Below are 17025 nucleotides of genomic sequence, written 5' to 3' on the forward strand. Positions count from 1 at the left end.
AACTCTGCATAACTGATAACTCATATGCCTCAACTAATGCTAATGCTAATATCATCAAACAGCACAACATGTGATGTGCCATTGTGTATATAAGCATTCAAAGAAAATCCAAGTACCATGCTGTAACGCACATGGGCAATCATTCTTCAGTGGTTATTAAACAAGTGCTGTAAAGATAAAGGCACATGAAATTAACAACTGCTTGATTCTGCTGGAACACTGATTGAACTCTTGGCTATTAGCAGCAATATGTGGTTTTTGTTTATAGCTTGGTACACGATTTTGTGTGTTTTTGCTTGTGTTGATGTTGGGTTATGTACACAGAAATAACTGTTGATCGAATTTTGAGGTATGTTCTGATTTATACCTGAGCAAGCACAAAAGTAAGTGTTTGCTTTTAACTATGAATTCCAGACTTACTTTTCAATCATTATTTAAGAATTTTTGGAATGTCGAGGATTTCAATATATTTTGTTTCATAACATTTCAAAAATTATGGCAAATTAAATGCACTCTCTCAGATATAGGCAGAAGTTATCATGTTAAGCAATTTTATTGCAAGGTACAGCAGAAAAGTACACAAGATGACAGTGATCAAAGAAGTTCAAATGACACAGGTAATTCAAATTGCAATGCCTAGTTCAATAAAATTATATTTAAGACAGCATTTTCTTAACACAAGAGAGTGCAAGTTATTGCCTTTGGCATATTATAACTGAGGCATATATATATATATATATATATGCCTCAGTTGCTTAATTCTTGATGGCATTCCTTTCAGGAAATAGTAGTCTTCAAAAATTCAAACTATGCAAAATCCATTTGAGTATCAAATATGCTTACATCTAACTGCAGCATAACATTTATTGACAGCAAGTATATTTATATATATAAATGTCATCAAGTGTACCTTAGGATTTGCTTTTGTTCCCTTTAAATCTCGCCCACCAGATCCAGTATAAGTGAAAGAATGGCCCAAGTCAACATCATCTTCATAGCCACCAGACAATGCTAGTGAGTAACATCCTTCCAAAATGTTACCATGTATTCCGGAGACAGTTGGCCTGCAATTCAATCATAATACCATAAGTGAGATATATTTTATATATATTAATTTAATGAAATTAGCTTAAAGTAACTAAACTTAATTAAATCACATAAAAATGATGTAATTTCTGTAAACTATATATTAATATTTAATATATTAAATATTAAATATTAATATATACATTATTAATATATTGATAAAAGAAAATAAGAATCCTTCATTCTTATTATTTTTTCAATCCTATTTTTGTGTATTTTGCTATTAGTTTAATATATCATCTCAGTTATAGTTTAATTTTACAGTTTAACATCACTGAAGACAATTCTAAGACTTGAACCAGAATGTGAAATCCTTTTGTAATTTAATTTAATAACACTTATTTGCTTATTAAAATTAGTTCCAAGAATGCATTGCAATGCCTTATTTCACATTTATTACCATAATCTGCATTATCAAGCCTTTAATGACACAATTTTGCTGAATTTTGTAATTTTTGTTTTAAAGCTGGCTCAAAGTTCAGAGCAAGTTTAATCATAAGGCAGGAGAAGTAGCTGTTTCAGTCCCCCCCCCTTTTTGGAGGTCTAAAACATTGTTTTAATCTGTTTTTATATTTTTTAAATTTCATTCCTTTTTATACTTAGACATTTTGCATTAATTTTTTTAAAGCAAAGCACAGCTCAAAGAGGAAAATTAAAATTGAAGATTTTAATCAAGTGAAAATCAGAGTTTGTCAACATTAGAGAAAAGGGAAAAAATAATGAAACTCTTTGTAGCATCTTCTAATGTAGTCTTAATGAAAGGTTGTTGCATGTATGGTAAAAGCCTACAGTCTTTCATCATATATTGAGCCATCAAGAATATCAGCAGGAAGAGGAGATAGCGAAAATTATCCCCCTGCCACAAAACAAATTTTTTTATAACTCCTTTTGCTGTTCCAAGGTCCACCTGGAGTTTCCCATCATTCCTTCTAACCAGATAGTTTTCTATTTGCTCCTTCTAACCATCAATATATCACAGGCTACTCCCGAAGTAGGAGACAATCAAATATCTGCATTTCTCAATACACACAATCTCCCACCAATAACAATTCTACATCTGACAAGGACTCCCAAAATATCACCAATGTCACCAGACCCAGGAGATCTGACAAGATCACTGAAAAATAGAAATCTTCCAACCAACCAGCAGTTTATAAGCACCCAACCAATAAGAGCAGTGCCCACAAAACAACTCTTGAGAAAACAGCTTGCTATATATTACACCTTCACTAAATGTCTTAAACAATCTCATTTCCTATTAGTTGCAACAAGGGTGTGAGAAAGTTAAGTTTTTTTAAATTTCTTTTGTTTCCTCTATTCATAATACTACAGAAGGGCAATGGAGCCTAACTGAATAAGTTTTAAAAACTTTAATCATTTCTTATTTTAATCTACAGTTAATCAACAAAGAAATCTTCTAAAATCAACTTTGTGGGATGTTATTTACTTAATGTCTGCTTGCAATAGTGAGTGAATGCTCTAATTCATCTGCAGACGGAGCCACACTCTTATAAGGTGGTAGCTCACTAGTCATGCATGAAAATTGAAATGCAATCTATAATTTACTCAGTGCAGAAGGGAATTTACTGAGGCTGATTGTTACAGTACAAAGAAGAGAAGAGCAAATGACCAAGTAAGTTTTGACAAATTAACACATTATCCAGGTGAATGGTTGCAGCATGATAAATAAATAAATTTTCTGTTTATACTCCGGGATGACCACATGGTCAGAGGAGTTAACAAGAAACAGCACCGTATTTAACACTTAGTTGGTTTAGTGGATATGATACAGAAGATTTGGTCCGAAGTGTTATATTACCATCAATATTACACCTAGAAAATGGTGATGGCATGAATGACTGAGACCATCCAAAGGGATTTCTCTCTCTTGAGGAATACATGGTATGCAGGCATATTACCCACAGTAGGTAAACATAAATTAATTTGGTTTGGTTTTGTCATTTTCGGCAAAATGCCATGTCAGGTGTATGTATGCTATGGGGGGGGGGGGGTGTTCAATAAATTATCTACCTACCTACAAAGGAAATAAGATAGGGCCAAAAATTTTTTTATTTTTTTTTATTTTTCAATGTAGAGCCCCTGCACTTCAATACATTTGTTTCATTTTGTGGGCAATGAGAAAATACCAGACAAATAAAATTTTTTGTCCTGTCCATCAAAGAATGCAGAAACAGCAGATTTAAATTCATTTTCATCAGCAAAGCAACGTTCACGTACATTTTTCTTGAGGTGTCAAAACAGGAAAACTATTTCCTGTTTTGACACCTTACGGGGTCAGATCCGAATTTTAAGGTGGATGGGTAAGTTCTGTAAAGTCACAGTCTCTCAAAGCGTTAGCAAAAGCATGTGACTTGTGAACAGGTGCATTGTCGTGAAGAAGCAGCGCACCTCTGGAAAGTTTTCCATGGCTTTTTTTCCTTTATGACATCCCTTAGGTTGTACAGTAGAGACGCATATGAATTCCCAGTGATTGCTTGTGTTCCAAATAGTGAACGTACAAAATTCCCTCAGCATCCTAAAAAATGGCAACCATAATCTTGCCAGCTAAAGGTTGTGTTCCTTGTGCTTCCATTGCACTGATTCTTGCTTGGTCTCAAGATCCCAGTGATGAACCCATATTTCATCACCTGTAACAATTCTGTAGATGAAAGTTTCAGGATCCCTTCCATAAAGCTCTAAATTCTCCTCATAACACCGTACTCTGAATTGCTTCTGCACAGGGATCAGAAATCTGGGGGATCTACCTTGCACTGGGCTTAGTTATCCCTAAATATTCACGAAGGATGGTTATAACTGTTTCCTCAGATATGTCACATTCCGTAGAGATTTAGGACACCTTTAAATGTCTGTCATTCAGCACAAGGATTTCCACAGCTTGGCACATTCAGGAAGCCCAGTGGTCACTGGGCTTCCTGAACGTGGATTATCTTCGATGGACTCTCTACCCCACTTTAACTGTTTTGACTAGAATTTCTCCTGGTACTGTGAAAGTGCACCGTTGCCATACACAGCCAACATCCTTTCATGAATGGCCTCTGGCCCATTTGCTTCTCTGGTGAGAAATTTGATGACTGAATGACACTCCAATTTCAGCAAATCTATACTTTGATACAGGACTCTTCCTTCTTTCTGTTACAGCAGCACAACCTAAAAACATAGTGGGATCAAAATTAGTATGAAATATAACTATGGGAAGTACCGTAGGTAGATAATTTATTGAATGTCCCTTGTATAAAAAAAAAAAAAAGGTTTTTAAAGATGTGGAAAAATAATTCGGTATTAAACCCTGTATGTTTTCACACATTTCTGAAGGGGGGGGGGGAATAATATGTAAAGACACTGTTAGATGAAAATTTCCTGTACCAGTAAATTTTTTTCATAAAAAAAAAATTATTCTTCAAATCAAAGAAAACAACAGTTTGGTAAAAAGCATTAGAAATTAATTATCTTATTCAACTTTAATGCAATCTGCATTCACACATTTTAGATAGCACTGAACTTGCATTTTTTTTTTATTAATCACAAAAAATAGAGTTAAACATTAAAAAACAAAAATTAATATATTGATATGCAAAAATTAATGATAAATTAAATATACAGTACCGTACTTTTCAATGTGAAGTTTATTACTATTTTATATAGTACTATATTTCCTGTAAATAATACATGCTTTCAAAATAATCATCTCTATAAAAATATATTTATTCTATATTACATATTATAACCATTTTATTGAGTTATTATTGATTTTTGAAGTTATCATTTAAGTTAAATAAAGCAGAAATTGACACTTCTATATATTAGACAAATGCAATAGAATTTATTTAAATAAGTAACGGTTTTAAAATAATTTTGATTGATATTCATAAGAACAAAATTTCCATACAACGAAATGATCACGCATATACTCCTGAGAAATTTGTTGTAATGGGATTTTAATGTATCTGTTTAGCTTATTTGCTGATTAAATGCTTTTACATAACTTTTGTAGTTTTTATTTAAATTAGCCTTATTACTTACTGTAATGTCTATCATGGCATTATTTCTTTAAACTTTGTGTTCTATATGGGCAGCTGTTATTTTTGTAAATGTGCATAATTTTGCTTCAAATAAAATCCAGTAAAGTTTATTGTACCTATGAACGCCAACATGGCAGCATTCCATACGGGTTTCATACACAGCACCTACTTCTACTCCTGGTATAGCTCCAAATACATTTTCTCTGTCTCTGGGAATAAAAAGACGCCTTTGTTCTTTCTCTACTTCCTCTATATCTCTGTATACGTATGAAACTGCCTGAATTAAAATAAACTGTTATTACTATGGTTAGTTATTACTCAATAATTATTTGCCTAATTAAAATTTTAATTGCCATTTAAATCAAAAAATGCCATAGTGATGGCAAAAAAGGCCACATTCAACAGTTATAACCTCATTTATTTCTTTTTAAAATATTAATCACAATTACACAGTAACTAGAATATACTGAGAAATAGTTCCAATATTTAAAATCTTTTATCAAGTAAGATTTACTCTTTACATTTTTATAAACTCTTCACACAGATAAGTTCAAGTCTCTAAGAACTGATTCAAAAAAACTGATTATCTGAAATTAATCCTTTATACTCAATTTTTATTCTGTACCTTGATAAATTTATGGGAGCTAAAAACTATACATATATTGGGATTTTATGGATAGTTTCTCACTGCAATTCATTTTGAGTATGGAATTTGTATTTATATTTAATCATTTTAAGATAGAGAAATTTCATTTCAAGAAGGATGTAGAGCTGCTGGAACGGGTACAGAGAAGGGTAACAAGATTAGTGAATGGAACAAAGGATTGCTCTTACGAAGAAAGGCTTAAGTTTTGCAAACTACAGAGTCTGGAGACTAGGCACCGGCGAGGTGATCTGATAGAGGTGTATAAGGCTTTGAATGGTTTGAGCATGCTCAATGCCAATGGGATTCTTCATCTTGCTCAGAATAATCACCTCAGAGGGCATAAATTCAAATCGAGGAAGGACGGATGTCGGATAGACGTGCAGAAATTTGCCTTTGGCCAGCGGGTGGTTGGTTGGTGGAACCGACTTCCATCACTTGTTGTTGAAGTTGATAGCCTAAACAAATTTAAGGCTCAACTGGACAGGTATTTCGAACGAACGGAGGGGTGAAATGGGAGTGGTGTGTTTTTTTTTTTTTTTTTTTTGGCTGATGCTGAATAAGCTTGCTTTCTTGCATCATATGCCTCTACTAATGCTAATGCTAATGCAATCACATGGACTGGAAAAACAAGATAGGTTTTTCATTCAACTCACTAGTAAAGGTAATGAACAGAATAGAATGCACAAAGTTTCTGTTATTTGGCATTTCGAAAAGAGTCATATCTATGAACAAAAAAATATAAAAACTTCCAAGTTATGGCCAACTTTCCTGGTGATTGAAAGCAATTGACTGCAGACCTTTCACTACTTACTACCAACCTTGGCTTTCCAGATTGATAGCAAGATTGTCCTATGTATGGTATGCAATGCTACAGACAGTTTTCAAAAACTACCAAAAAAGGTTTGTTATGTGTTACATAAGCTTTGTTGCATGTGAATTTTCCCAGTGTAAAATGATCATTTCCTTAGTGTAATGTTGCAGATTTTGACCAGTGGCCCAAGGGTTCCTTCTTTCCTTGCAGGAAGAGAAGATAATCATGTAAAGAAATTTTAAAACTGCAACCTTTTTACCAATATGCAGTGTATTCCCATGGACCAGTGATAAAAATGATTGGTATCAAGTGAGTGTTGTTCCCCACTGCAAAACAAATGCAGTTTATGATACTACTGGAATACCTGTGGCAAATATTTCACCAAAACTGTTTTAGAGAAGAAGTAAGGATTAATATCGTAGTAATTACAAAAACCTTTGCTTCGGTTCCCTTCACCAAAGGAAACCTAAGTTGCCAGTGGGACAGACTCAGGTAAAAATGCAATATGATAATTTTTTACATGTATGACTATATTGTCCTTTAAAAAAATTACAATTATTGCACAAAAATTATCTGGACATGGAAACTACTACGTAAAGTTGTCCATGAGCAAAAACGGCAACTTTGTTGAGTCTGACCCTGAGATTTGTTGATTATGATGACAAAAGCTGAGAAACTTCTCTTCAAAGTAAATTGCAAGTTAGTTGTTTCACTGGGAGTTAAATCAATTCTTGAAATTTGAAAATCAGTCAAAAATTTTTTTGTATTTTCTTTTTCTCCATTTCTTTATAACAGAGCAACTTGATTACATCTTCACTGGTCAGTTGCTCCAATTTTGTGGCTAGCAGCTCTTCTGCATCTTCCACCTGTAGATCTTTGAATCCTCATTCCCTGTACCTCTCCAATATTGGGAAATCCTTGAAACTCCATGGCATATTCTGGCCAGTTTCTTCCAGTAAAAATTCATCATCAATCACCAGTTTCATCCTAGGTTGCTTTAATACCTTGTTAAGGGTATCAAAATTCTAAACCCTTCAAACTGTTTACAGTGATAACAAACAGCTACAGAAGGCTCAATCAACTAATTTCAAGATATGGCTGGAGAACCAGTTTCAATGAAAATTTTAATTATAAAAACGAAATTTGAAATCACTGATGGATGATTATCATGGTAGCCAAAGAATTCAGTCTTTCTGAAAAAATAAAGCAAGAACATAAGCAAGTGAATTCATAAAACAATCTACTGTTCACACAGTAGCATATTTCATGACTTCAAGCAACTTTGTAGGACAGTTGCATATCATCTGCAGTTTACCAAAAGAGTACATTAATTATAGTATTTAAGAATAAAAACTTCGAAATAAAAGTCATATTTTAAGTTTTTAATTATATGCTTTATTTCAAAAAATTTCAAAGGCAGATTTCTCTTGCCACTTTCCTGCGCTTGAATTTTTGCAATCAATAATTGCAAAAATTCAATCTACAAAAAGAACAAGATTTCTGAAATTTTTTCCGAACTTTTATAACACATTTTGTAAACTATACAATTTAAGTTAATGTTTAAAGTGTATACAACTTACCTTTCCCTGTAGCCTATCTGAACGTCTTGCACTATCAACTTCTAATTGCTGCAATTTTTTACGTGGTTTGGTTGGTGTTCTTTCTTTAGTGTGCTTAACGACATTTTGCTTCTAGAAGAAAAGAAAAAATGTACACTAAAATTTTGCCTAAACTGGTCATTATTAAAATACATTACATAATTATTAAAAACTGTTGAAGCTCCTGGATGTTAACATAGGTTAACATAGCTTGATCAGGAGAAATTACACTTCAGCAAAAGTATGAACTTTAGTTCTGGAAAAATACCAATCATGACAAACTAGAAGCACTGATAACTTTAAAAACAAATAATGAAAAGTAGAAGAAATTTTGCTTGTGTTTTCATGAATTTTTTATTCCAGCCCTCAATTTTGTCACTACCTCAGTCATCAAATCCTTCATATACTACATCATTGGCACCAGTCAAGGTAAAGCATTCTGAAAGCAGTAAGAATTTTGGAGGTCAGCCATTTGAAGTGATACCAGCCTTGCTCCCTTTCTTGATTCCCAATTATCATACATCATAGATTTCTATAACCTAAGTTAAGATAGATAATGAAGCAACACTTGGTTATGTATGAAATGTAGCTCCAATCATAGAGCTTAGATCTCAGCTTATGGAGCTGAGATCTAGGCTGTAGATTTCCCACTATTGTAAAACCTCTGTTTGCAATTGAATGTTGGCAGTTGTGCCAGGCTATGTATAAATAACATAACAAATGCAACCTTCTTGTAGTTCACAGCACAACTGCTCTAGAAACTACTCTAAGCCTTTGCAGGCTTTCTTCTACAATTAGTGACATCAGGGCAATTGCAACCATCAGGATGTTATCTGGCATCATCCTTTCTCCTAATATATGGGAAAATTGCATCTAGAATCTCTGAACAAACACCGAGATCACCACCTTCACATTGCCCAGTTTGTTCAAGGCTACATATCATGGATAGATTTACTTCCTACTAACAACTTATACTGTGACAACAACTTCAACTGATGATATGTACTAGTAAACAGTCCTCAAAAAACTGAATGCAGAAATACAACAGTAAAGTGCCTTCTGATAAACATTTGTTTTATACACAAAGGGCTCAACAAAACACAAACTGGTTTGTTTTGTATATGTTGTAATCTGTAAATAATGTGATTTCTCAGTGTAATTTTAGTGCACAATGTCAATGATCTGTTAATATATTTCAATTTGTGCCTTTGCTAAATATTTAGACTGTAAATAGCCTGTGTGTGAATGCCCACACATTCACAGCACAACAATCAGTGTGTAAATCTGGGTCTTTTCTGGAAACAATGCATGACAAGAATTGGCAGCAAAGTCTTCTCGAACAGTTTTAATAAATTGCAGCTTATAGACGAGCTGAAAGACCGCCTTGTTTTTTGGACGTTTGACATTAGGCATGGGTTTTATTTTATTAGCATTAGTTGAGGCATATGATGCAAGAAAGCAAGCTTATACAGCATCAGCCAAAAAAAAATCTTCTCATTTCACCTATCTGGTCACTCCAAATGTTTGTCCAGTTCAGCCTTAAATTTATTTAAGCTATCAACCTCCACAACCAACAGATGGTCTGCTCCAGCAATCAACTACCTGCTGGCTAAAGGCAAACTTCCACATCTGTCTTTCTTCAATTTTAATCTATGCCCCCTCAGGGGTCATATATTCTAATTATTGAATTATGTTTCCATAGTTCAGGGATAACTCCAGTGTGAAGGATTTCTCTAAATATGTGTAGCGAAGACTTCAATAATAAATGGACTGCTTACTTTCATGATGAAGAGGAGGACCGTATCATGGCCAGTGAATTTATTTAGGAGACTATTTAATGCCCGAATTACATTTTCTTCAGTTATGGTGATTTCTGTTAGGAGAGATCTAATATCAAGACTGGATCCAGATGGAATCACGTTGTTTGTGTAATTTACCAGCCAACTGGTATTGTCTGCTGCGGGAGAATTAAACTTTAATTTAGGATCTGTATAGTTTCCAAAGGTACTGTTCGTCCATTCCCTAAATAAGGTTCCATGGTGAAGCTAATATTTTTGTTGCTATTGATTCTTTTAGACTGTTAAAGCTTTTTAGAAATAGCAAAATTGTACTCTTGGTGTTTGTGCTTTAAAAAACATGCCCTTTCTTTTTTTTTTTTGTAAGTGATGTAATTTTCGGGGGTTCTGATTTTCTGCCAATTTCTGAAAGCATTTGGTTTTCTTACAAACACTACTCTGATGTTTTTGTTAAACTACCAGTTACACTGATGTGTGATCTGAGTCTCCTTAGACAGACCAACACGGGTTATTTGATATAATTCTTCAGCCAGGACGGCAGCAGTTTCAGGTCCTGACTTTTCTAACAGACAATTCCATTTATATGTAGTGAGGTGTAGAGGATTATTTCCTGGTTTATAAACTTGATTGAAAAGACTTTTTTTATATGCAGAAGGCCATATCCTTCAACCAAGGGACTAGAGAAGGCATAAAATTCATAGTGCAATGGTTGATGATCTGATTTGAAGGAGAAGGTTGGCATGATAAGTTCTTCGTGACAGATGTTATGAAAAATGAGGTTGAGTTGCTGATTTCCCCAAGTTGGGTGGGGGGGGTTGAAGGGAATGCAGGCTGAGCTTGTATAGTACGTTTTCTAGAGAACACTGAGCCATTGAGTAACTTGGCAGGAGCATGTTGAAGCCCCCTACAAGAATAGCAGGAAGATTGGGTCGAGGGTTGGTAGTAATCCAGGCTCCCGGTTCTATTCTAACCTTTAGGGTGTGTTCTGGAGGGAGATAGTGCAGACCTGTATTCTAATTTCATCAAGGTCAAGGATTACAGAGATGGCTTCAACATTTTCAGAACTCCTTGAGTTGGTACTATGTTGAGAAAGGAATTTTTATAAATGATTGCCACTCCACCACTGTGACGAATGGCCCATCCATTAGTATAGTATTAATCACATGGTGCAAGGAAGTCTAAGGTTTATGCTGCACCAGCCAGAAAAAAAAAGAAGAGTAAAATAATAATAATAAAATAATTAATAAAAGAAAAGGAAATAGACAACCTATGCATTTCCTTCCTCCTATAGGTAACTATCCAGCTGACCTTTGAATTTCCCCAAGCCGTGAGCCTCAACACCCACTTAGGTAACTTATAACTTGCTGGCTAAATTAAAACTTCCTGCAATCCAATCTAAACATTCCTCCCCCGTAACTTGAATTTAGAAACAGGCCCTTAATTCTAGAAACATTAATATCTGTGAAAATTTCATCCTCATTCATTTTACTTTTGCCTCTCAGAGCCTTAAACACCTCAATCAAATCATCTTTAAGGTGCCTAGTTTCCAAGCTATGAAGCCCACATATTCGAAGTCTTTCCTCATATGAATGCCCTTTTGTCGATCTCACTGAGCAAGTTACCAGTCTTTGGCCCCTTTCAAGAAGCTTGATATCTTTTTTTTTAGGTTAGATTATTCATTGCTCCAAATTTCAAAGATCCATGGGTAAGAGTCTCTTACTGAAGTTTAACTATTAACATTTTATGTGTAATAATAATTAAATTAGCAGCAGATATTCACTATTTATAAATATAAAAATTGCCCCCTGAACATGATTCATTATACCTTTGGCCATTTTTCCCATTAAATGTTTTGTTGACTTAATTTAACGCCAGTGGACACATAATACTATTTTCTCTATTGAAATGTAATGAATTATTCTTTAAATTCATTAGATTTCAGTGTGATAGTAAGAACCAGAGCTATAATGCTCAATATGTTCTACGTTGATACCAATATTTGTAAAAGAATAAGAGAAGTTTACCTCAATATAAGTAGAACACTTCATATATTCTCCAGAAATTAAAACGAAAACAATTAAAAAATCGAAAATATTACATTACAGTAAGAATATGTATATAAAGTGCTTAGCATCATAATACACAGCCATTTCTGAATAAACAGAAAATTTTTAAGGTGGCATCGTTTTAGGTTATATCTCATATTGTGAATACCTTCACAACGAGTTGCCATGATATTGCACTACTTCGAATAAATAAATAAATAAATCTTTATTGTGAAGTAGATTTACAGCACAATATCCCATCACGGCGACGAGCGCCAGGGGTTCACATATAGATAACATAAGTACAAATTCAAATGGCTACAAAATATAGCGAACACATACAAAAGGCTACAAAATACAGATTACAAATGCAAAAAGAAATACAAATACATCATAAAAACAAGGAGCTGAACACAAATAAAGAAAAACAAATACAAGTTGGCAGTGATTCAGGTTTCAAGAGCTTTGATAAACTTGTGTCTGTCCTTTTTACTTATTATGGTGTCGATGTCGGCGTCCACACGGTTGAGGGCAGCGAGCATCTGATTGGGCAGAAATCTTTCGGTGAGTACAAGCCTGTTGTGGTGAGCCACAAGTGCTGGTACCGACCTTAACTCCACAAGTTATACTTCATAACTCCACAAGTTATACTTCATAACTGTTTTTGCCATCATTGCATCACTTGGGTACCTACCCACTCACTGACGAAGGGCCAAATAGCCCTGAAACAGTGCTGTCTGGGTGGTGGTACCTATCTGAGAATAAGTAACACTAGTCTTCTCCTTAGGTGAAGCGTTACTTATTCGAAGTAGTGCAATATCATGGCAACTCGTTGTGAAAGTATTCACAATATGAGATATAACCTAAAACGATGCCACCTTAAAAATTTTCTGTTTATTCAGAAATGGCTGTGTATTATGATGCTAAGCACTTTATATACATAGTCTAAATTTGTTCGCAGCTTGAGGCTCTAGCCCTAAATGCGCCTTAGTCTAATTACAGTAAGAAATAATTAACAATAATTAAAAATCAATTTAACGCCATTAAAAATTAAGTAAACAATTGCAAAACGATTTTCCTTCCTGAAGCTGACAGCTTCAGGAAGGAAATCTTACTGTAATGTAAGATTTTAGATTTTTTAATTGTTTGCATTTTAATTTCTGGAGAGTATCATATGGAAGTGTTCTATGTATCATATTGAAGTAAACTTCTCTTATTCTTTTATAAATATTAGATTTCAGTATATTTATTGCATCTTAATTTTGTTCAGTGTTATTATTTTCTGTTTGTTACTGTAAAGGTATAGAAGATTGTGGGTTGGAAAATAGTTATAGTAGTATTTACAAGTTGCTGATGCACCTAAACCCCTACAATAATAATAATACAGGCAAATCTTGTTAATACAAAGTTCAAGGGAGCTAAATCTTCACGTTTTGTAATAATGAGGTTTGTAGTAACGAGGCCTGCCAAAAGTGTCAAAATTTCACTGTTTTTTTTTTGGTATATACTAGATATCTATGGAATAATAATATCAAAAATAAATGAAAACATAAATTAATTTAAATTAATAAAATAAAACAATAAAAATAATAAAAACAAAAGCCTTGTCTAACAATACAGTAATAGGAATAACCCATTTTTTTAAAGATTTTATTTTATTTTATTTGTAAAATAAACTAAAAGAAAAGCATTAACGGAAATGAAAATATTGTACAGTATATATTTTGATATATACAATATTTTAGTATCACAGTAAAAAGAATTATAATCTTAATATAAAAGGAGACATACAAACCATTAACTTTTTAATAAATTAATCTAACTTAAAGAAAGAATCTAATGTGCATTTTTAACTACAGAATAGACATTAAAACGCAATAGTTGTTTCTTTATCAACATTAATGCAGGCCAACACATTATTATGCTGAATGCATTTTGACTTTTTTAGATGGCAGGGTATGTGCTTCTTCACTTTCACTGTTGCTGCTAACAAAAACATCAACATTTTGCTTGGTGCTCAGCAGCTCTTTTGGTGTTGCTGTTGCTGTGGTAGCAACTTCATCATCCATGTTCACAAACTCTTCAAATTTGCCAACAAAATCCATATGTTCCTTCAAATTCTCTCATTCCTCAATGTTGCTATTACAGAAAAATATGGACAATGGTTTTCGATGATATTCTCTCCAAAGCCACTCTTTCTGAAGCAGTTGATTACACTTGATGCAATACCATTGGAAGCAATAACAAGGTTACGGATAGCACAAAGACATTCCAATTTGGTTGCAAATTGTTCCCTCCTATGTTGTGGATCAAGTACCTTATCAGGTGTGTTCTATATGGTCTTTTTAAGTTATAAATAATGCTTAGATCCAGTGGCTGCAGAAAACTGGTGGTATTTGGAAGTAAAAAGAACAGCTGATATTTGTCAACTCAGCAGAATGTGCTGTACAATGATCTAGAATCATCAAAATGTTCCTTTTTTTCTGAAGCCATTCTTCTGTCCTCTTTTGATAAGAAAGACTGAAAAATTATGACCATAAGCCAAGAACTTCTATTGACACAATAATCACAGGGAAGTTATTTAAATTCTTTAAAACATCTTGGCTAAGAAAATATACCAATCACAAGTGGGTCTAGTTTTGTACTGCCATCTGAATTGCAGCATAACAGATGCTCCTTCAAATTATCCACTTCAATTACTTTTTTCTTAATTTAATTTTCTTACTTAGTTTACTTAATTTTCCACCATGAAAAGACTCAATATTAAAAATATCCTTGCCTCATATTTTTCAAGAATGGATCCATACTGAACACAACCAGTCTATAGACTTTTTATTTTTTTTGCTGCTCCATATATTCAAAATGAATCCAGACTCTCCGCAAACATTTCGCAAAACCAAGTTATTCCTGTCTCTAAATCTTTGGAGCTGCCAACTGCTGCATTTGAAGTTGCTAATTCCATGTTCCTGAGCTAGATAATTTGCCTTTTTTTGCAAAATCAAACATGATATTGACAAATCTGTTGACATATTGACAAATTTGTTGGTACCAGTTTTGTTTCAAGTTGTGTTTTGCACTACAAATTCATTTCCTGTTTTTTATTGCTGCTCCAGTTTTTTTCAGTATTGTAGATAAAGTAGGATTTAAAGGGATGTTGTATTCCTTTACAATATCCATTTTACTTCATTCCATCCTATCAGCTCTTGTATAATTTTTAGTTTAATTTCAGGGCTTAATTCCAGCCGTTTATGTTTTGTCGCCATAACACTGCTAGATGAGATTTTATATAAACAAACAAACTTTAAATAAATTTAAAGACAAGTTCCAAAAAAGACATCAAATCAGATAAAATGGCACAAAAAATAGATTACTGTATACAATAGCAAAAGACTTGGGTGAAATTTAGTTTACGGTACCCCTCCTGTTACGCTTTGTGACGAACAGAAGGTTGCTTGGAGGGCTTGAACTGAGAAAAATGGTTGTAATTAGAAGGGGGGGGGAACCGGTCGTTGGCCAAGGGGTACAATAAACTAGTTTACTAAAAGGCTCTTTGAACTGCCGTAACAATTGCAACTGACCTTAATCTCGTGGATTTTTTTTTTTTTTTTTTTTTTTGATTTGGTAGTTGTTGGCGCATCGGCTTCTGTGGCCATATTGCACCTCCCAAGGTTTTTGCAGTACTTTGATCCAAGCCCGAGGCGGGAATCGAACCCGCGACCTTTGGATTGCCGGGCAGGTACTTTACCCACTCGGCTAGCCCGGTCGGCAATCTCGTGGAGAGCGAGGGAGTGGTATGTAAACAACTTGGGTGAAAAAAAAAAACTGTTTTTATTCATTTGTTAAATTAACAGCTCGTCCTTCACAATGATGTTTTTCAGGGTGCATTTACATTGTAGCTACCATTCACTGATTTTGTTTATACACAAGAAAATTCTAACAAGTCAGTGCCATGCTTCGGGAAGCAGGGAACTGGGTTGACCAGAACCAGTAATCGGACAACTGTGCCAAGAATGTGGCATACCAAATAACAATATTTGGCTGAACTCCAGATTATGGGTACACCTTGTAATCGCGTTGCATGGCCAAATTCGGGACGGATTCAAGCAAGTGTTTTGTTTTTTTTTAAAAAAAACACTTTCGTTATCTGGCTGATGAAAAAAATAGGTTATGTTAGTTTACGCCAGTAATTCGAGGCGCACTCAAGAAAAATAAGCCACTTCCGGTGGTGGAAGTGGCTTCTTTTGCTTATCAGATTATGGGTAAAGTACCTTACCCGTATTACCCATAATCTAATAAGGAAAGCCTATATCCTTTTGCAGGGGAATGGTATATGCTTAACAAGATTTTATAATAATTATAATAGTATTCGCCATATGTGCATAGAAGCCACAGGCTTCTGCTGAACTGCCAAAAAAAAAAAAATCCGCAATTTGCCTAGGGTGCTCTATTAATTCAATTAGTAAACATTAGAATTCCATGGAAAAAAATTAATGTGTACGTTATTACTGCGAAAGTAAGAACAGCACACTTACAGCACTTAATACGCCAAGCTGGATGAGAATTCTGGTATTCTCTTCAATATTTTGCAACCTACGCTTCTCATATTGACTCACATTACTGAACTGCATTTTGGAAAACACAACAGCTAGGCTACTTCAAAGAAATCACTCTTAATTCCAGAGAGCGAGAAATCCAATAACACTACACTTCGAACAAGCCACGTTCAAAGGCAGAGATATCAGATACTTCGAAAAATCCGCCAGAACACAAACACAAACCGCGCCAACTTACGCTACGCAGCACTTTAACTACCTAGTGCTAAAAGTACGAATCATAAGGGGAAAAAATAAATCGAAAATAATAATTATTATTATTATACTAGCAATAAAAAAATATAAGTTGAATTAGTAGTAATAAGTAGAAATTAGTATTTAAGAAATAAGCAGTGCAAAGAGGAATTTAGAAGTTTATTATTATAGCAGATGGCAGCGATAAAGCAGAGC

At 34.0% G+C, this 17025-nt stretch overlaps 1 protein-coding gene and 1 long non-coding RNA gene across 2 annotated transcripts in view; one reads left to right on the plus strand and one right to left on the minus strand.

Annotated features, from left to right (window-relative positions):
• The window catches only part of LOC150086391 (uncharacterized), a 45962-nt gene extending 44897 nt beyond the window's left edge, over positions 1-1065 (plus strand). Inside the window, exon 3 of the long non-coding RNA XR_016546851.1 lies at positions 952-1065. This is a non-coding gene — a long non-coding RNA (uncharacterized LOC150086391). The remainder of the gene's footprint in view (positions 1-951) is intronic.
• Positions 1-16774, minus strand: part of LOC150086392 (uncharacterized) — a 36847-nt gene extending 20073 nt beyond the window's left edge. The window contains exons 1-4 of the mRNA XM_090371349.1: positions 16555-16774; positions 8164-8274; positions 5243-5403; positions 911-1064 (exon numbers count right to left, since the gene is read on the minus strand). Of these exons, the coding sequence (XP_090227475.1) occupies positions 911-1064; positions 5243-5403; positions 8164-8274; positions 16555-16650 (522 nt within the window). The 5' untranslated portion in view covers positions 16651-16774. The remainder of the gene's footprint in view (positions 1-910; positions 1065-5242; positions 5404-8163; positions 8275-16554) is intronic.
• Positions 16775-17025: the final 251 nt, after the last annotated feature.

This window comes from Mastigoproctus giganteus, chromosome 4, assembly GCF_048544385.1.
Source record: "Mastigoproctus giganteus isolate SK-2022 chromosome 4, ASM4854438v1, whole genome shotgun sequence".
Classification (NCBI taxonomy): domain Eukaryota; kingdom Metazoa; phylum Arthropoda; class Arachnida; order Uropygi; family Thelyphonidae; genus Mastigoproctus; species Mastigoproctus giganteus.